The sequence below is a fragment of the Alexandromys fortis genome, unplaced genomic scaffold, assembly GCF_014885135.2.
Source record: "Alexandromys fortis isolate MF-2015 unplaced genomic scaffold, M_Fortis_MF-2015_v1.1 scaffold_75, whole genome shotgun sequence".
Lineage (NCBI taxonomy): Eukaryota > Metazoa > Chordata > Mammalia > Rodentia > Cricetidae > Alexandromys > Alexandromys fortis.
The window spans coordinates 373240-393288 of NW_026067956.1; the positions used below are offsets into that span (position 1 = coordinate 373240).

General features: G+C 49.1%; 1 protein-coding gene across 6 annotated transcripts in view; it reads left to right on the forward strand.

The window, feature by feature from the left end:
• The window catches only part of Ptk2b (protein tyrosine kinase 2 beta), a 123134-nt gene that overhangs the window by 88826 nt on the left and 14259 nt on the right, over positions 1-20049 (forward strand). For all 6 annotated transcript variants that reach the window (XM_050152136.1, XM_050152139.1, XM_050152140.1 and 3 more), the window contains exons 6-22: positions 8119-8181; positions 8373-8427; positions 8837-8977; positions 9235-9309; positions 9842-9943; positions 10843-10960; positions 11384-11423; positions 11984-12030; positions 12869-12919; positions 13332-13429; positions 14380-14464; positions 14777-14877; positions 15133-15248; positions 16224-16324; positions 16479-16568; positions 17338-17542; positions 19939-20047. In XM_050152136.1, the coding sequence (XP_050008093.1) occupies positions 8119-8181; positions 8373-8427; positions 8837-8977; positions 9235-9309; positions 9842-9943; positions 10843-10960; positions 11384-11423; positions 11984-12030; positions 12869-12919; positions 13332-13429; positions 14380-14464; positions 14777-14877; positions 15133-15248; positions 16224-16324; positions 16479-16568; positions 17338-17542; positions 19939-20047 (1597 nt within the window). The remainder of the gene's footprint in view (positions 1-8118; positions 8182-8372; positions 8428-8836; positions 8978-9234; positions 9310-9841; positions 9944-10842; positions 10961-11383; positions 11424-11983; positions 12031-12868; positions 12920-13331; positions 13430-14379; positions 14465-14776; positions 14878-15132; positions 15249-16223; positions 16325-16478; positions 16569-17337; positions 17543-19938; positions 20048-20049) is intronic.

The following is a 20049-nucleotide window of genomic DNA, read 5'->3' on the forward strand; positions in this document are numbered from 1 at the left end:
TCAGGGGACTGGGTTCCTGTTGAGAAGAATTGGGTTGATTGGGAAGAACAAGACTCTGAAGTGAGGTACCTACACAGGACTCTTGAGTTTTCATTTTGTGCTGCTCTTGACAAGTTACTTAATCCGTCTGTGCCTTGATTTCTTCATCTTTAAAGCAAGAATGATGTTAGCAATAGCACCTTGGAGGGCTGTTGTTGGGAAGCCCGGGGTAGTTAATAGATTCAGAGCCCTTAGAACAAAGACAGAGACAGATGGTCTAGACTTAGTTGTTTATTTGTTGACTCTATATGGGGTCTGGGATCTGGAAAGTCCTGAAGAGAGGGACAGGGACCAGGAGGAGGTTACAGGCCCTGACATGTACCTGAAGGATGAGCAGAATGGGAGAAAACTATGAGGGGGAGCAAGCAGCCTACCTCCAGCTCTGTGCCAAATGGGCAGGCTAGAGCCTTTTCTTGTTACTCTTAATTGCCTTGTGGTCCAGGATCTCATGTATGCCAGGCCAGCACTCTAGCATGGGAACGGACCCCTCAGCCCCAGTTCACTCATCTTTATTGTTATTTAGAGGAGTTTAGGTCCACAGCAAAAGTGAGCAGAAGGCACAGGGCTTTCTCATGGATCCTGAGCCCCGAACATACACAACTTTCCCTATCATGAGTATTCCTCGAGAGCGGCACAATTCCTATGGTCGACAACCATCACAGATGCCCCAGGGTCACCCAAAGCCCACAGCTCACATCACGCTTCACCTTGGTGTCGCACATCCTGTGAGTGTGGACAAGTGCATGTGCCCACTACTGAAATGACAGAAAGGACGATTCACCGCTCTGAACATCATCTGTTGGCCTCTCCCTCCCTGGCTGTTGCTCATCTTTTTATTGCCATCATGGCGTTGCCTTTCTCAGACTGTCACATGACTGAAATTAGAACTAATTGACATTTATTTATTTATTTATTATAGATACCAAATGCATCACATTGTGTAAATATCCTACTACAAACAAAAGTATGAAGTTCATGGGCCATCTGCTAGAAATTAGTCAGAAAGACCAAATAACTTATCTTCTTTGACCCGAGGCTACCAGGAATACTTATACTTGTGCCGGGTACCTCCCACACCCAGCATAACAACAGAATTTTCTGAACCAAAGAATCATAGTGTGTGTGTCACCCAAGAGTTTTTAGGTAGTGACTGACGAGTTAAGATTAGGCTTAGAGAAAGAATACTCACCTTGCATTGATTCAGAAAGAATCTGACCTTGTGGTTAACCTATAAATGTTGATAGCAAGTTAACATTTTATTAGTGCCAAGTGGATTTTGCATGTCTTTGTTTTCTTTAGTCCTGGGGACTGAGGGTGGCTCTGTCATAAATCTGCACACAGACTACTGCCATCTAGTGTTTGCTTCTTAGAGTTGCAGGCTCAGCCTGGGGAGAATCAGCCAGCACCAGAGGCACTCCAAGCAGGTGCAGCTTCATTCAGTGATGGGTGGTTCCTCGACAGCCATCCAAACAGAAGGATCGCAGCAGAGAGTCCCTGGGGAAAGCAGGGTCTCTGCCCTCCAGGACCTCTGAATGATGTATGATGGCTCCAAACATTGGAAACACAGTTTGGACTGAAGCACAGTCGAGTGAGATGCTTCTGTCTGTGGTGATTCTAAGACCAGTTTACAGGGCTGTCAGGATGGAAGGAGTGAGCCGTGAAAACTCAAGGCAGGAGACTAGGGTTATCTGAGCCTCCTTTTCCTAATTCAATACTGTCCTATTTGCCACGTTCTGAAACATTCTAAAACATTTTCTAGTTTGGGGTTTCTTAATGTTTTCACTTTTCATTTTTGACACAGGGCCTTATGTAGCTCAGGTCACCTTCAGACTCACTAAGTATCTGAGGACAACCTTGAATTCCTGATCCTCATCCCTCTACTTCCAGAGTGCTGGAATAACAGGGGGGATAGTGCACCACCACACCCAGTTCAAAACTCCTTGAGAATACTGTTTAAGTATTTTGTGTACACATCTCTTTCATCACAAATCTCAAATCCCATTCGTTCATCCCTCAAGGCTGTTCCTCCAGGTGACCTTAAGGGACCACCCACACTTGTTCTGGGAGGACAGTCTCTTCAGAGGGTTCGTCCCTCTGACTGGCATACTCTTTCATTTCCCTCTGCAGCCTGAGAAAGGCCCCATTTCTAAGTTTTGTTTTTGATTGACACAAGGATTGTATGCATTCATCGACATATATAATTTCTTTATGGTCAGAATGCCTCAAATCCTCTCCTGTTGCATTTGAAATATTAAATCGTTATTAGCCTCATTCACCCCACTGTGCAGCAGAACACAGAGCGTATTTCTCTTCTCATACTTTAACATTACCAGGTAGTCGGGGATGGGGAGGTAAATGCTTCCATATTTGGGTTCTTTAAACTGCGTGAGTTGGTGCTGCTTGCCTATCTGCAGAGGGAATCTTAAAGCAGGTCTAGGAAGCATCTGTTTAAGGAAATGGTCACTCTAACTCCATGTTGAGTCAGCCCAAGAGTCTCTCCATCTTAAAGCCTTTCTAGCCACTTCCCTTGGCTCATGTATTGTCCCACAGGTTAAACTGTGACATCTGTCAGACCCTTCACTTGAGGTTGGCTCTGTGTTCACTGGCAAGGAAAAGCTTCAATGACTTGGTGTCTTAGTTTTTTTGTATGCTTTGCAATCTCAAATCCCATCCCTAGTGACACACCTCATCCAACAAAGCCACAGCTCCTAATCCTTCCCAAACAGTTCCACCAACTGGAGACCATTAAAACATATGAGCCCATGGGGACCATTCTCATTCAAAACCCCACACTCCTCTCCCTGGTCCCCTTAGGCTTGTGGTCACACCACAGTGCAAAATGCGTTTAATCTAACTTCAAAAGTCCCCATAATCTATCACAGTCTCAACACAGTTTTAAAAGTCCAGAGTCTTCGGAGACCCAAGGCACTCTCTTAACTGTAACCACATATAACATAAAAAAGCAATTATGTATTTCTGACATATAATGGAACTGAATATACATTATCATTCCAAAAGGAAGGAAAGAGGGCACGGTGAGAAAATACTGGATCAAAGCAAGACTGAAAACTAGAAGGGAAAATTCCAAACCCTGTTGCTCTGTGTCTAATGTCAGAGGGCTTAGATGCCTTTACCCCTCTGGATTTGCTGACTACAACATGCTCTCTTGGGTTGTTTCCACTCCCTGTATGTCGCTCTTTCCCTAAGAGAGTCTCACGGCTCTCAAATCTCCTACATGTTGTGATCTCCAGAGCAATCCAGGCTTCACTTTCATAGCCTCATGCAGTGGCTTCCATGCAGGAACTCCCATGAGACACACCTGACCTCAGTGGCTTTCCTTAACCATGGAGGAAGATCCCATGACCCCTTTACACATGTATCCTCCATGACTCTGGATCCAGGATCATGTGACATCACTGCCAAGTTCGACTTCCCATGTGGACAGAGCCTGTCTCCTTGAATCACATTTGCAAAAGATTTTCTTTGTTGTTGCTTTTTAGTAGCAGAAAAGTCCTCTGACCTTTTCTTTTTATGAGTTGGAAGCTGAACTGTAGTGATGAGGCAAGCAGGCCTGCTTTTCGTCCCACCTGGCTTCTGCACGGCTAGCTTAACACCCAAAATAACAACACACAAATTGTATTCATTTAAACACTGCCTGGCCCACTATCTCCAGTCCCTTATTGGCTAACTATCACATATTGATCTAACCTATTTCTAATATCTGTATTGCCACTTGACTGTGGCTTACTGGCATGAGTCTAACCAGCGTCCATCTCAGAGAGGAGAGTCATGGCGTCTGCTTGACTCTGCTTTCTTCCTCCCAGAATTCCCATCTGTCTACTCCAGCCACCTAAGGGCTGGCCTATCAAAAGGCCAAGGCAGTTTCTTTATTAACCAATGAAAGTAACCACTGAACTGTGTAGGGTCTTGCTGGAGAGCATCCTCTCTTTATTTTGGTTCATGTCAGGCCTCTTATCTCTTTTAGGACAAGCCTTGACTCCAACATTAAATTTCCTAGTCTTCTTTTTCTCTTTAAACTATGTGTGTGTATTTCTTTTTGTCATGCTTGCTCCTTTTCATTGTAGACTGGCCTGCAAGTCCTTACTAATAACCATGTGACAGAGTCAATATTAGGCTGTCTTGAAATCTCCTCTACCAGGGAGACTAATCCAATACTTTTCAGTTTAACCTCAGGCAGATTCCTAGGTCAAGGGAAGAAAGAGGTCTTATTTTTTTGTCAAGCTATCACAAGAGTGGTCTCTAGCTACATCCCCAATATTGTTTTCCTCTGACACCTCTTGTGCTGGTGGTGCTCCCAGGCCACAATGCTCTCAGCGCTATTGTCTTCCAAGCTCCTACTAGGATGGCCTGGGAAGTTTCACTTAAAGCATGAAACTGCTTTCCTAGTTCGAAGTTCTAAAGTCTTTTACATTCCTTTGAAAACAGCATACCTGGGCCTGTCATAACAATACTCCACTCCTGGTACCAACTTAGTTTGACTTAGTTTTTTTTTAATTGCTTCTGTGATGAAACACCATGATCAAGGCAACTTATAAAATAAAGCATTTAATTTGAGTTTACAGTTTCAGAGGGCTTACAGCTAAGTCCATGATGGCAGAATGAAGGAACAGCTGAGAACTCACACATCTTGATCCACAGTCACAAGTCAGATAGAACACTGGAATGTTGAGAGTCTTTTGAAACCTCAAAGCCTGCCCCCAGTGATGCACCTCCTCCAACAAAACCACACCTCCCAATCCTCCCCAAACAGTTCCACCAACTGGCAGCCAAGTATTCAAACATATGGGCCTATGGGGGCCGTTCTCATTCCAACCACCACAATGGTATCTCGGATAGAACTAAAATCCTCTTTGTTGGTTCCTTGAAAGTCAAGTCTGTACCGCTAGAACACATCTCTGTGAAGCAAGCCAGTGTGTACATTATCTCGGGCACATATTGTAGCTCACTTAGTCCTCCGGGGAGTGTGAACAACCACACCATCTAGAACAGTCCTGGGAGGGCTTGCTCTGAGGTTTTCTAGGAACGTGATGGGAAGCAGGTAGCACTAACTTGGAAAACTTTTAAAGCCTCCACTATTGACCTTAGAGAACTTAACCACAGGGACACTTAGGTGGAGGGTGGAGTCACCCTGGACAGGCCCGTTATATCTCATAGTTGAAGCTCCTCCTGCTACCCAGTCATCCTGTGATTTCTGAGCCTTCAGACCTGCCCTACATAGGCTCACCCCCTTTCCAGGCACTGCTCTATCCAAACCCAGAGAGAGAAGTGGGGGAGGGAAAGAGCCATGGTTCTTCATTTTCTAAGTGCTCATTCAGGGACACTTAGGGCTGGTGATTTCTTGTCACAGTGAGGTCTCCATGTGTACAAGCTGTGGCACACATATCTAGATGCTGTCAGCACCTTGTGCAGCAATCAAAAGCTCCTCCAGATGTAGATAAGTATTTCAGGCTGGGGGAGGGAGGGAATAGTGTCAAGTTGCCCCCATTGAGGGCACTTAGGCCCAGGCAAGGAATTTGTTTGGTTAATTAAGCATATACAACACAACTACAGGTTTTAGTTTAGTTTAGTTTAGTTTAGTTTAGTTTAGTTTTGAGGCAAGGACTCACTCTGTACCCCAGCCTTACCTGGAACACACTCTATGGTCCAGGCTAGCCTCAGACTTTCGATCCTCCTGCTACATGCTAAGATTCCAGGTGTAACCTTATTTCTTTGTTTCATTTCCTGGCTTCCCGTCCTTTGATATGGTTTAAGACTTTCTACCTCTTCTCTCTGCTTGAAAGAAGGTAGGATGGAGGTTTATTCCACTGTTGTTAACTAGAATTCAGTGGGATTCCCCAGGCAATCATGAATTGTCCTGGTCACACTATACTCAGTCAAATGTGCCCCTTCTTGATTGAATAAAAAAAAAAAAGAGAGAGAGTTTTAATTTTCTTCTCTACTCCATTCCACCCTAGGCATTTTAAACATGGCTGGTGTGAGGCTCCTGCCACACTGAGCCTCTCTCACCATGGGCTCGTTCCCCTCACTCTTTTTCAATCTGTGTCACTTTCATCCTTCTAGGTCAAGCAGTGAAAACAAATGCATGTAATGACCGTGTGTGTGTGTGTGTGTGTGTGTGTGTGTGTGTGTGTGGTGTGTGTGTGTGTGTGTGTGTGTGTGTGTGTGTGTGTGTGTGTAAGGTGGGAGGGAAGTGTAAATGACCGCTTGGTGAAGTTCATAGCAAAACATTTCCTTCAGATATCTGACATCTAAGAAAGGGGTGGATCTTAGTGTTCATCGCCCCAGGGGATCACTAAGGGGAAGGAATAGGGCAACCCATGAAGTCCGTACGTAATGGTGGGCAGACTTCCTCTCAAGACCATGACCTTGGGAGGTTTACATAGTCCCTGGTCTTAGGATACTCACTACCTTAATTTTTTCCATGTGAACAAGTAATGCTAATTTACTATGGAATGCTAAGAACATGCAGGAATGGAAAAGAAAAAAGCTCCCTAAAAGTACCTGAAATTCACTTAACCTGGGATGGCCTCAGCAAGAGGCCATTCTATCTAGAAGTTTTTCAATGCGTTTGGTTTTCTAAAATTACTGTTAATATTCAAGAGGTAACCATTTGTATGGCTTTATAGTATGTTTGAGAGTATATTCCAAGTTACTGAGTAAGGATTGAGCAACCCGTGTTGGACGTTGGGGGTGGGGTACATTTTCTCCTATGATTCATGGTGTAGTGTTCTTTCTTTAGCCAGGGTGTGGGAATACGTGGGGTCCTGAGTTTTTACACAGCCTTGTTTACGTTTTCCAAGAAACACTGTAGGGTCTGGAGAGATGTCTCAGGAGTTGGGAGTGCTTACTGTTCTACCAAAGAACTGAAATTCAGCCATTTGCGCCCATACCGAGTCCCCCACGAAGACCTGGAACTCTAGTTCAAAGGCATCTGGCACCCTATTCTGGCCTCCACAGGCAGCAGAGGGCATGCATGCATGCGCCAGCACACACGGAGACACAGATCCTAGATAGATAAGGCGGAAGCTAAGCTAGAGCATGCCTATGTCCCCGTGAGCTGGGGCCGCTGTTTCGTGTTCCCACACACCTGTCTGCTCGCAGTGTTAGTGCAGAAGGATAGCCAGGTACCTGTGACCATCTGCGCTAAAGGGACCCTGAGGGACTGTAATAGAAGACCAAGAGCAGGGCAGTGTCTACAATAGCTGATGATTGATTACTAGTCACAGTGACCTTGATGGTGTAGGAAGTCCAGTGTACTTGGGGGCACTGTCTGTTTTATCTCACATTAAAACCACAATTGCTACAAATAAGCTATTATTATAATTTATACTATCATATTCCACATTATTGTTTATAGCGCAGTCCTCGTTACCTCATATAGTCATAATACATAGTATATATAGTCATATAGTGTCTATTATGATATAGATGCATGACTTAAAGATGGGAAATATTTTACAGTACCTGGCAATAGAATTATTATTTTCAATTTTTTCTTGTGAATTCTAAACTTTTATATGTACGACAGTTAATTATCTAGATGGAAATGCAAATACACCCACACCCACATGGGGGGACCCTGGGCTGAAAGCTGCTGTGGATTATGGCTTTTAGACATTTCCTATGTACACATGCGTGTGTGTGTGTGGTGGGGGTAAGAGGTCAACTTATTGGAGTCAGTTCTCTCCTTCTATCCCGTGTGTCCTCAGGCTTGGTGGCAAGTGCCGTTGCCCTCAGAGCCCAAGGCTTGGTTGTCTCTACTGATGCTGATAGAGCTATTTTCTCTCTTGGCTGTACAACTGTGAAACCCAAGCCCCAAAGCAAAGGCTATAGTCTCCCAGGAATGAAATTCACTGGCTTCCTCTTTCCTGACAGTTTCATAAATATCTGGTTTTATTGCTCTTTGAATCTGCCCCCCAACTCTACCCCTGTGGTCCCGGTATCTGGTAGAGAAAGTTGCTTACAGGCCAGCATATGGGCACTGGAGGCCCTACTCTGAGGGCTTCCCTCTCCAGCTACCTGCCCTTCTTCTCCAGGCTATCTCTGTCTTCTCCACAGGAGATTCTTCAAGGACATGCCTCACAATGCGTTGGACAAGAAGTCCAACTTTGAACTCCTGGAGTAAGTTCCATGTTGGGCATGGCCTCCCCTACCCTTCCCCCAATTTCCTGCTGTCCTGTCCACCTGTCCACCTCTCTAGCCCAGGGCCCTAGGGCTCACTTCCTTAGACTCCAAAGCCTTCTTAACTCCTTTTGGTTGGCCAGAAGTCCAGTGTGTCTGTCAAACGCAGCTTCTGTTTTTCCATCTTTCAGAAAAGAAGTGGGTTTGGACCTGTTTTTCCCGAAGCAGATGCAGGAAAACTTAAAGGTGAGGGAAGCAGAGGGCAAGGAGCCTGGTAAGCCCTGCTCAGTGTGTGTCCTGGGATAAGAGCCATAGTGACGGGAGTAGAGAACCAATGGCCGTAGGCTACCAGACATAAGACAGCTGATGTGTGTGTGGTAGGCTCTCCAGGAATCAGGATGAGATACACCTGGCTCAAGACTGCCTCAGAGGCTTGATTCATTTTATGACCTGGGCCATAAGATTCCATGTCTCCTGCCTTCCCTCCCAGGGTGAGGGTGAACTTTTGGAGAGACAGTTGTGGGCTTTAGGGAACACATCTGGGGCTTCTGTCATGGTGGGGACCCTGTGAGCCATGCTGCAGCAACGGGCAGCCTCTCCCTAAGTCCTAAGGCAAGAACCTGAACTGACTCAGCACTGCCCAACCCCTTCCCAGCCGAAGCAGTTCCGGAAGATGATCCAGCAGACCTTCCAGCAGTATGCCTCACTCCGGGAGGAAGAATGCGTCATGAAGTTCTTCAATACCCTGGCAGGCTTTGCTAACATCGACCAAGAGACCTATCGCTGCGAGCTCATTGTAATGGCCTTTTCTTCTTAACCTCACGCTGCCTGACCTCCAAGCCTCTGGGATAGGACTGCAAGGGGCCAATGTGGGGGAGGAAGGAAAGTGGTAGGGAGAGAAAAGTGATGGGAAGAGGTGAACTGTATGGTGGGGTTTAAGATGGAGGGACGGGAGAGATGGCGGTATTTAGTCTACCTTAATATGATTTTCTAAAAGTTTCTGAAAATGGGTGGGTGGCACGGGAAACAGACCCCTTTTTCCTATTATTCCAGCAAGGATGGAACATTACCGTGGACCTGGTCATCGGCCCTAGAGGCATCCGTCAGCTGACAAGTCAAGATACAAAGGTAGAGAGGGTGCGAGAGCAAGTCTCACCTAGCTCCAGCCCAAAGGTCTTTTCCTCTTCCCTGCCCGCTCTCCAGTCTCCCCATCAGCCCTTCTCCCCCATTCCCCATTGCTCAGGGCAGAGTCTTAATAAGGCCAGGCCCTTGGTGTAGATTTGCTGAGAGGATCTGGGGCTAGCAGCACGTGCCGGATGGTTCATTATTGGCCATGTTGCCGCTGCTGCACGAAGTGGGGTGAGGAGCAAAGGAAGGCCATTGCCGCTCTTGTAGTGCACAAGGCAGAGGCTCTCCCAGGACTTCCTGGGGACCTGGGTCCAGTTCCAGCTCTACCACCGACTTGACACATGAGCATGACAAGAGGACCCCCCTCTCTTCTTCTGCCGTCTGAGAGGGCCCTTCAAGCCTTATTCTCTCCATCCTCAAAAGAGAGTGCCCACTCCCCACCCCTCATCCTTCCTCACCCCCATCTTGACCAGTTTCCTTGGTCAGATCCTGGGGTTGAATGGCCTTCAGCTTCTCCCTGCCTCTTTCACAGCCTACCTGCCTGGCTGAGTTCAAGCAGATCAAGTCCATCAGGTGCCTCCCCTTGGAAGAGGGCCAGGCGGTCTTGCAACTGGGCATCGAGGGCGCCCCCCAGGTGAGCTTCTCTGGGGGACCTGGGAGTTCTGTGGGTGAAATTTATTCAATCTGGCCTCTCTGAGTACAACAGGGACTAGGGGTTCTCTGTTGAAGGGTTAAGAAAACTGTACCCTTGCCTGGCGAGATAAAGGCACCTACCACCAAGCCCAATAATTTAAGTTCAATCCCCCAGCTCCAGCCCCTATAGTGGAAGGAGAGACATGACTTGTGTGGCTTTTCCTCTGACCTCCATGTTCACACAGTGACAACTTGGTGGCCTCTCTTCTCCACCCCCTAATAAAGAAGTCAGTATAAACCAAACTAAAACTCTACCCAGTATGCAAACAAGGTTCTATGATAGTGACAAGATTTAAGGAAATAAGAAACTTATGTCTTTATCAGGAAAGTAGTAGAAAAGGCTTTAGGTAGAGGCGAGTGAAAATAAGGAAGTTGAACACTGAACAAATCAGCAATGGTTTAGACATCAAGACCCGAGGAACCTGGGTTTTTTTTTTTGTAGGTAGAAATACAGGAGATACCTCAGACCACCAAACACTTGTCTCTCTCCATTCACCAGCCTGTGTTGAGCCCCCAGTCCTACCCACTTCCCACTTCTTAGTTTTTGCCCATACAAACTGAGCACTCCCCAAACACAAGGCATTGTGCTGCCTGCTCAGAGATCAGAAGAAGCTGGACCCAGAACTAGCTTTGCAGCTAAGAGCCCTGGGTAGCCAGTGGGAGGGATGGCCAGTGTGCCCCCTGGTGGCTATTTCTAACAACGCACACACAATACTCCGGAAAGGTGTGGGCGGAATCCCACTGAGGGAGGGTCAGGTCCTGTAACCTCTTCTTCCTCTTTGTGGGATGGACTGTAATGGAGGCTCTGCTTTCTCACCGTGGCTGGCCTCTCCTCCACAGTCCCTGTCCATCAAAACCTCGTCCCTGGCAGAGGCTGAAAACATGGCTGACCTCATAGACGGCTACTGCAGGCTGCAGGGAGAACACAAAGGCTCTCTTATCATGAACGCCAAGAAAGGTAGGTTTCTCTCTGGACATGGAATAGCCCAGCAGAGGACAGCGGAGGGAAGGGCAGGCATTGGCCCTTAAGTGGAAGCAAAGATTTTGGGAGTGTGGGGAGGTGCTACCGAGTCAGTTCTCTGTGGCCAGCAGCCGGAAGTAACTTCTGGAGGCGCTGTGTCTGCCGCTGTCGCATCAGAGCCTTGGCTAGCTTATGACTGTTCTGTTCTGCGTGACCCTGATTGGGGACCGCTCAGGAAATGGGCAAGGCTGGAGCATGTGATACTGGCAGGAGGAAGTTTACAAGGAAGGTTCTAGTTCCAGCCCCAGTCGTTTCCACTACGGTGCTGACGGGCAGCCTTGGAAGCAGCACCCCATCCGCCATCCGTTCAGGCCCATACGTCCCTGGTTCCAAGCCTCCCTTCCTCTATTTTTCTCCTAGATGGTGAGAAAAGAAACAGCCTGCCTCAGATCCCCACGCTGTGAGTATGAGAGGGTTGCCACGGTAGAGACCTAAGCTCAGACCCTAGGCTAGCGCTGAAAGAGCGTGGTGAAGCCCCACCTCCCTTGTTCCTGAGAGGACGCTGGAGTCTCGGCACTCCAGTGTGGTGTGTGTTCCTTCTCCGTACACAAGCGTGGGGTTAGTCCCTGTTCCACCTGACGCTGTCTTGAGATGTCAGCTTCTGTCTTTCCTTCCACTCTTGCTTTTTGGAGTCCTGGGCTATACTCCCAACTCACTGACAGCCAGGTCGGCTGCTTTTCAAGAAGCCGGGCAGTGGTGGCACACGCCTTTAATCCTAGCACTTTGGAGGCAGAGGCAGGCGGATCTCTGTGAGTTCGAGACCAGCCTGGTCTACAAGAGCTAGTTCCAGGACAGGCTCCAAAACCACAGAGAAACCCTGTCTTGAAAAACCAAAAAAAAAAAAAAAAAAAAAAGATCCAGCCAGAGCCGGGTGGGTGGAGGGAGGCAGAGTGAGGCTGCCTGAGGGGACTGTTGCAGAGCTCTGAGGTCAACCTGCCCTTTGACCTTTTTCTACTACAGAAACCTGGAGGCTCGGCGGTCCCAGCTCTCAGAGAGTTGTAGCATAGGTAAGCATGCTCTCCCGTAACCTCGGCCTCTGCTCCTTCCTCATGCTTCCTCGTCGCCTCTGCTTCCTCTCCTGATGTTACCAAGCCTTCTCTGCAAGTCACAGGGAACTACCTTCCAGATCATTTCTCAACGACCGCTCAAAATACCAATAGCAGCTGGCCTTGAACTTAGAGATCCACCCACCTCTACCTCCCGAGTGTTGGTGTGAAAGGCGTGAGCCACCACTGCCTAGCAGGATAGTTCCTACCAAAGTACTGTGTTGATCTTGGTCAGCTCTCATAGTACAAACATAATACAATAGATTGAATGACTTAAAACCAGTCATTTATTTCTCTCAGCTTTGGAGGGCTGGCAGGTCCGGCCTCTGTAGATTCTGTCTCGTGGGGTCTCTCTTCTGTGTGTGCCTCCTTGCTGTGTGGTCACAAGGTAGAGAGAGCAAACTCTAGCACGTCTTCTTCTAAGAACACTAATTTGTAATAGGAGTCCCCTCCTCATGACGTCACCTAACTCTCATCACTTCCCAGAGACCCACGCCAGCCATCGTACCGTAGGATAGGGCTGCAGCATATGGATTTGGGAGAGGTGAAGACATCAAGTTAATAATAAGGTCAAAGGGGTAATGCATTACTTGAAGCTGGCAAAACAGAGAGTGAGCATGGTTTCAAACTGAGGTGTCTTCCTTGACTCCTGGTACAGGAGCCTGGCCTCTCCTGCATGGCCCGCCTTCACTCACTCCTTTGCCTGTCCTGGCTTCCAAGTAGGAGTCATGGCTTAGCTCCTGGCTGTGCTCAGTAAAAACACTGGGCCCATGGGCCGGGCCCCTTTCTGTCGTTACAGAATCAGACATCTATGCAGAGATTCCCGATGAGACGCTGCGAAGGCCAGGAGGTAGGTTCCGGGTTCTTAAAGAGGCTGGTTACCCTACCACCACTGTGATCATCGTCGGGACCCCAGGAGGTGACATCACAAGGACTTCTGGGATGAACCTTCATCCTCATCTGCATGTGCTCTGTCAGGGAAGACCCGAGGGACCCTTGATTTGAAAGCTGCGATTCTATGCAGATCAGCCTAACGTGGACCTGGGTAGCTCAGTGGGGGCCTTAAAAATGTGGACCCAGGGACCAGGGACCAGGGACCAGGGTGATACTTATCCCTGGATCTGAGACAATGGGACAATTTAGATGTCATTTTCCAGTCAAGTCCTTAGATCTTTGCTATTGCACACTCAGGTTCTCCCTGGGGAGGCCAGCTGGACTTAGGATTCTGGGATATCCCACCCCTATTTTCTCCCTCTATGCAGGTCCACAGTATGGTGTTTCCCGTGAAGATGTGGTTCTTAATCGTATTCTTGGTGAAGGCTTCTTTGGGGAGGTCTATGAAGGGGTCTACACGAATCACGTGAGTCCTAGGCTCTTTCCTGGCATCCCTCATCTGTCTGTCTGAAGGGTGAGAGAAGAGCTGGGTGAGAGGTTGAAGGTGACTGACACACAGTGGGTCCTCTTTCACAGCTGACGCACAGTTGGTCCTCATTCACAGCTGACGCACAGTGGGTCCTCATTCACAGCTGATGCACAGTGGGTCCTCTTTCACAGCTGACGCACAGTGGGTCCTCATTCACAGCTGACGCACAGTGGGTCCTCATTCACAGCTGATGCACAGTGGGTCCTCTTTCACCTGTCTGATACACAGTGGGGCCTCTCATCCACATGGCCCAGGACTGTATCTGGAGCACCCAGGGAATGAAGAGTCATTCCCAAGATTGGGGAGCAGCATCCTAGGGGTGGAAACACATTGGGCTCTGAGGCTGATGGGAGAATGCAGAAGGAGAAATAGGGAAAGATGCAGTTAGATCAGGGCCTGCGTGGCTCCAGCAGGACTTGGTGTCCAGGTCACTGAAGCCTGGGTGAGCCTTGCCTATGTGGTTATACTTTGGCAGGCTGGAAAAGGCAGAGCCCAAGGGGAGCAGTATGGTTGAAAGCCAACAGGACAGAGAAGGAGGCCCTGCTTTCTTCTGAAGGAGCCCCTGTGTGTTCTGTCGTATACCTGCTGGCCTTGGGCAGATCACGTGACTGTGTATCCTCATCTGTACACAGGGACTGAGCTTTCTGGTCTCTGAAGCTCTTTCTAGCTCTAACACAGAATGACCCAGAAGGAAGGGAAAGAGGAGGAGCGCTTGAGCAAAGATACAAAAATGGGGTGTGGGGTATGCAGGGGTGAGGTGCCATGGAAGGGCTACACCATCTGCCTTCCCTAGGGTGGTTGCCAGTGCCGCATCAGTCATGCTGAGGATAGGGAAAGACACTCGCTCTAAACGTGGCAGAGCCCTTGACCATATGCTCCTATTGCAGAAAGGAGAAAAAATTAATGTGGCCGTCAAGACCTGCAAGAAAGACTGCACCCAGGACAACAAGGAGAAGTTCATGAGCGAGGCAGGTAGGCGTCCCCTGGGGAGGGCCCCTGAGGTGCTCCAGCCCTCAAGGATGAGGGGCCCAGGAGGCTGGGAAGGAGAGGGTGTGAGCAGTAGTAGTGGGAACCCACCTCCTGTAAGAGAATTCTTGGTGCATATTTTGCAGCTGGGGCAGGAAACTGCCTTTCTCTCGTATGGCAGGGACGGGTGTGTAGCTCAGTGGTAGAACACTTGCCTGGTATACATGAGGCCCTGTTTGATCCCCAGCACCAAGGAAGGAAAACCAAATACTTTCTGTATGACCTTTGACCTGCTCCACCTCCACTTGCCCCTTGCAGTGATCATGAAGAAACTTGACCACCCTCACATCGTGAAGCTCATGGGCATCATTGAAGAGGAGCCCACGTGGATCATCATGGAACTGTATCCTTATGGGGAGGTGAGCTCGGGGGGCGCAGGAGGAACCCCACGTGACAACCCGGCTGCAGTCGAGCAGGGCACGGGAGACATCGTCACAGCTTCCCGCCTTCCATATTTAGCTGCTAGGTAGAGGGAATTGCCAAAACGTATTGCCACCTTTAACCTTGCCCCCCCCCAATGGAAAGGAGGTGTCAGTGGCTCCTGGCAGCCCGGTGCCTTGGTGCCATGCTGCGGTAGAATGGGTGGTTCTGATGCCAGGTCTCCCTTCCTGCAGCTGGGCCACTACCTGGAGCGAAATAAGAACTCCCTGAAGGTACCCACTCTGGTCCTGTACTCTCTACAAGTGTGCAAAGCCATGGCCTATCTGGAGAGCATCAACTGTGTACACAGGTAGGGACCGCGAGAGACAGCGTGGCCTGTGCCCGGCAACGGAGCATTCTCAGCCCTCAGCACCTGGGTAGTCTCCATGGAACATTTTCTCACCTACCCTAGGGTCCCACCGGAGCTTTGTGTCTTTTGGCGAGGGCCGGAGGATGGCTGCCATCTTGCCCAGAGCTCCATCTCCTCTCCTTCACCCACTGGGTGACACATGGCTTAGGAAGAAGGAAGGGGGCTGGAGAAGTGTCTGGAACATCAGAGAGTCTGTCATTCTCTACCCTCATTCCAGAATACCCCCACCCCCTCCACCCCCAGCCGCTTGAACTATGACTGTAGTTGGCTCCTCCCGACTTGCCACCTGACTTCATTCTTATTCTCTTTATACTGTGAGCCCCCAAGGAGACTCAACACCCCAAGGTGTTCGGCATGCCACCGTCAAGGCCTGTGTGATTTTGAGTCTGAGTCTGTGTCAGGCCATGTAGGAGATCCAAACAAACATTCCCTCGTGCGTTCAGTGAGTCCCGTGGAGCATCCAGTCGGTACCAGCCTGTGTTCTAGAACATAGGAGAAAGCCATGGTCAAGAGAAATAAGAATGTTTCTCTTTGGAAAACTCACATTCCAGAGCAGGAAGGTCAAATGTGAGATGCACGTGGCCCGGGGCCGAGGTTGTGTGCTCATAGCGTCATTTCCTTTATTTAGCTGAAGTTGGGTGTTTTAAAAAGCCATCTTTTCTGTAGCAGAAGCAGCAGGAAGTGGCATGGCCTGTGAGAAGCAAGTGGTGCCTTTGGGGTTGGTAGTGACTCTAAGGTAGCCGGTGTCAACAGGCACTCCTCAAGGAGAGCCAGACGCCTAGGAGTTTCAGGAGTTATGTTTCTCTTCCTGTCTGAAACCTGCTGAGATGTTCCTTCCGGCAGATGCCTGGTTCTCCTCGCTTGTCCCAGGGTCCCAAGGCAGTGCCTCATGCTAATCTTCAATCCTTCTTTCAGGGACATTGCTGTCCGGAACATCCTGGTGGCCTCCCCTGAGTGTGTGAAGCTGGGAGACTTTGGGCTGTCCCGGTACATCGAGGATGAGGACTATTACAAAGGTGAGAGCTTCCCAGGTACCAGGACGGTTCGTAGAATTCAGAATCCCAGAGCCAGGAAGCCTGAGGTTCAGGCAGCCTAGGTTAGTGGTCTCTGGAGAGCAGGAATGCAATTTCAGATCTTTTGTCCTTAAATAATCCCTTTGTCCACACAAAGCCTCTGTGACCCGTCTCCCCATCAAATGGATGTCCCCCGAGTCCATCAACTTCCGCCGCTTCACCACCGCCAGTGACGTCTGGATGTTCGGTGAGTGGTGATTCGGGGGGACCCAGAAAAGTGATGATTCTTCTGTCTGTGTCCTGGGCAGGAGGACAGCACAGGGAACAAAGGTCTTCCACGTGTCCCTCAGGTCCCAGGGGCACTGAGAAGTCCCAAAGGTCGAGTGTCAGTGCAGAGCAGAAGAGAGGGCTGAGGCCTGGTTGAGCCAAACTGGGCTTATCTCCCTTGTAAACGCATGTGGCAAGCAAGTACTACACCCGCCATGCCTAAGGACTATGTGGGAAAGGCTTCGAGGGATATTCAAAGAAAACTGGCCAGTTTCTTCTGATGAAGATGTCCAAGGAGAGAGAAGGCCCGGCTGGGTGGGTCTGATGGACACAGCGCGCTGTATAAGATCCACTGGCCTTGCCGCTGTTTCTGGGACACTCACTGTCCTTCCTATCTTCCCTCTGAGGAAATTAAGACTCAGCTGAGTCGGGGGTGTGCCCAAGGTCACACAGGCAACACGAGTCTGTACTAAGTTTATAACTTCACTATGAGAAAGTTCTGACAATCCAGATATGCCCTCCTCTGGATCCCTAGAACCCTAGTAATTCCATGGGGGAAGGTTCTTGGGAGTAGACCATGGTTCATTTACTACAAGTATAGGCTATGGATGTCTGGGGTGGATCATTGCGGTGGACAAGCCCTCAGAGGAGAATGCTTCTCCTCCAGCGGGGACCAATTGCAATGGCTGCAGTTATCCCTGGGGAGGGCAAGCTGACCCCTCCCCTGAGCCGTCCCCCTCTGCTCTCAGCTGTGTGTATGTGGGAGATCCTCAGCTTTGGGAAGCAGCCTTTCTTCTGGCTTGAAAACAAGGATGTCATCGGGGTGCTGGAGAAAGGGGACAGGCTGCCCAAGCCCGACCTCTGTCCACCTGTCCTTTACACGCTCATGACCCGCTGCTGGGACTATGACCCCAGCGACCGGCCCCGCTTCACGGAGCTCGTGTGCAGTCTCAGGTGAGCATAGGGTGTGGAGCTATGGGTGGAGGCTGAGGCTTTCTGCCCTTCAACGTTAGATGGGGCCCGTAGCCTCTAGCCCTGTGCAGTGGGTGCCCTTGTTCCCCCTTGTCAGCCAGGAGAATTCAGGTTAAAGCTGGTGACTTGACCCCCTAGTGGTGACAAGTAGAATGGAACTTATCCTAGAATGCCCTCCTGATCACTGCAGGGTAGGTGCCCTCTCTTTTAATAGAAGTGTAGTGGGTACCAAAAAGTATTGGAGGACAGAAAGTTGAGACCAAGTTCACTGTCCCATGCAAGCTCAGAGATGAGACCAGCATGGGGAAGCCTTGCCTTGCTCACTCAGATCCCTCATGGAGCAGACTGCTCGTGACCATGTCCTTTCTTGCTCTCCTCTCCACTCCATATTCCTTCCCAGTCATGAGAGAGAGGGGTACTTTTGACCTGTTATTAAGACTGTGCCCCAGGAGTTGCCTGCCTGTTTTGTTTGGGCATCAGTGGCCTAAGGCTTGGCTTCTTCTCAGTGCCCAGCTGCTGTTTCTCCAGTGCCAGGAGGTCCCTAGTGGGGGGATGTCATCTATTTTAGGGGTTCAGGGTTTCCCTTCTTCTTAGAGGTTCAGGGTTTCTGCTTGCAACTCATGAGTGGCCCAACTTGTTTTGGTTTCCTTTAGGGTGGGGATCAGCACACTTCGGTTAAGGACCCAGATAGTAAATATTTGGGACTTTGCAGCCTGTGAAAGTCTCTGGTTGCAACCACTTGTCTCTACCATTGCAGTCAGAAGCACTGCTCGAGGAAGAAGCTGGCTGTCTCTGATAAAATTACATCTGCATACGCCCAAACTTGGCAATACTTTTACATGTCATAAATATTACAAAATTCAATCATGAAAAAACATGGTGGCCAGTCTTAATTTGAGACCATGCAAAAATAGGTAGGAGGGCAGGCTTAGCTTGTGGCCGCCATTTGCTGACCTTTGTCATAGGGAAGCTTGATTAATGATCTTAGATAATGTAGCAAACACTGTGTGTGTGTGTGTGTGTGTGTGTGTGTGTGTATGAGTGGGTGCGTATTGGGTTCAAGTCCAGTGTTTGGCGAATGTTATGCAAGTATTCTACCACTGAACTACACTCCCAACTCAAATGATTTTATCTGAGGGTAAGAAAATAAGCCACAGGCAAGACAAGGCAGCACGTGCTTATAATCCCAACACTTGTAAGGTATAGACAGTAGGGTCAAGCTCATCCTCAGCACAAATATTTTTATTTAAAAGTCTAATGGGAGGCCGAAGGGAGAGACTTAAGAATGCCCAGGTGAGAATGAGCCTGCATTTGTTTGTGCCTCGTAGTCTCTAACACGATCTGTGAAACCGTAATCTTAGAACACCTATCTGCTGCCTCCTCCCTCCATGATGCTCCTGAATAGTTCTGCGCCAGCTGTGGGTCCTTCCCAAGGAAGACTTAGAAAGCCAAATTAATTGAAAGACATAATGTGAAAAGACAGAAGGTCTGGGGTGGGAAAAGGTGGAGTCTTGAGAACCACAGAGAGTCTTGGTCATTGCCTGTCTCCGGGTAGACACTCACTCCCGCTCCTTGAAGAGACTGGGAGCCTAGAAGAGCTCAGATGCCTCCTTCAGGCGCAGCATGGTGGACCTTCCGCCAGGTTCGGAAAGGGTCCAATTAGCACTCCCCAGTCTTGTGTCAAGCTTTGAGAGCCTTGCACAAAATATTAGTGAACTTACAGAATCTTTTGATGGATAAAATACATAGTAGGCTATGGACACGTGTGTGTGTGTGCGTGTGTGTGCGTGTGTGCGCGCGCGTGTGTAAATTTGAAGGCACATACCACGTGGTATACATTTGACAATATGTAATACTTAGTGTTCCTTTGAGCACATGGACTTGAAGATCATGCAGTGATTCTAAGGGCCTCTGGGATGAGAAGCACGTCACTAGGAGAGAAAGGCAGGACCTCATTATAGCTGAGAGGACTGCAGCCCCAGAGCGTGCTACAGAGGGAGACGGGGAGTATCTAACACCATGGCGAATCTGGCCCCAGGTCATAAATTCAGATGGGACATTGGAAATATCCACAGAGCTTGTTGCCAATAGCAGATGCAGGAAGGCTGGAGGTGGGGAAGGTCGCTCTGTGGCCCCCTTCTGGGGCTGGCTCTGTAAGGATTTCTATCCATTGTCCATTCACGTGATCCTCTCAAACCTTGGAGCGAGGGTAAACTCAAGATCCATATCCTAATCTCTCTCAGAGAGGTCTCCCAAGTCTTCTCAGTGGGGAACGTGGAGGTGGAAGTAGGATCTGGTGTCTCTCATTGAAGTCTCTACTGGCTTCAGTGTGTCCCCTTTGACCCTGTTTCTCTCTATCTGCCCGGACTCCTTGACAGTGACATTTATCAGATGGAGAAGGACATCGCCATAGAGCAGGAAAGAAATGCTCGCTATAGACCCCCCAAAATATTGGAGCCCACTGCCTTTCAAGAACCCCCACCCAAGGT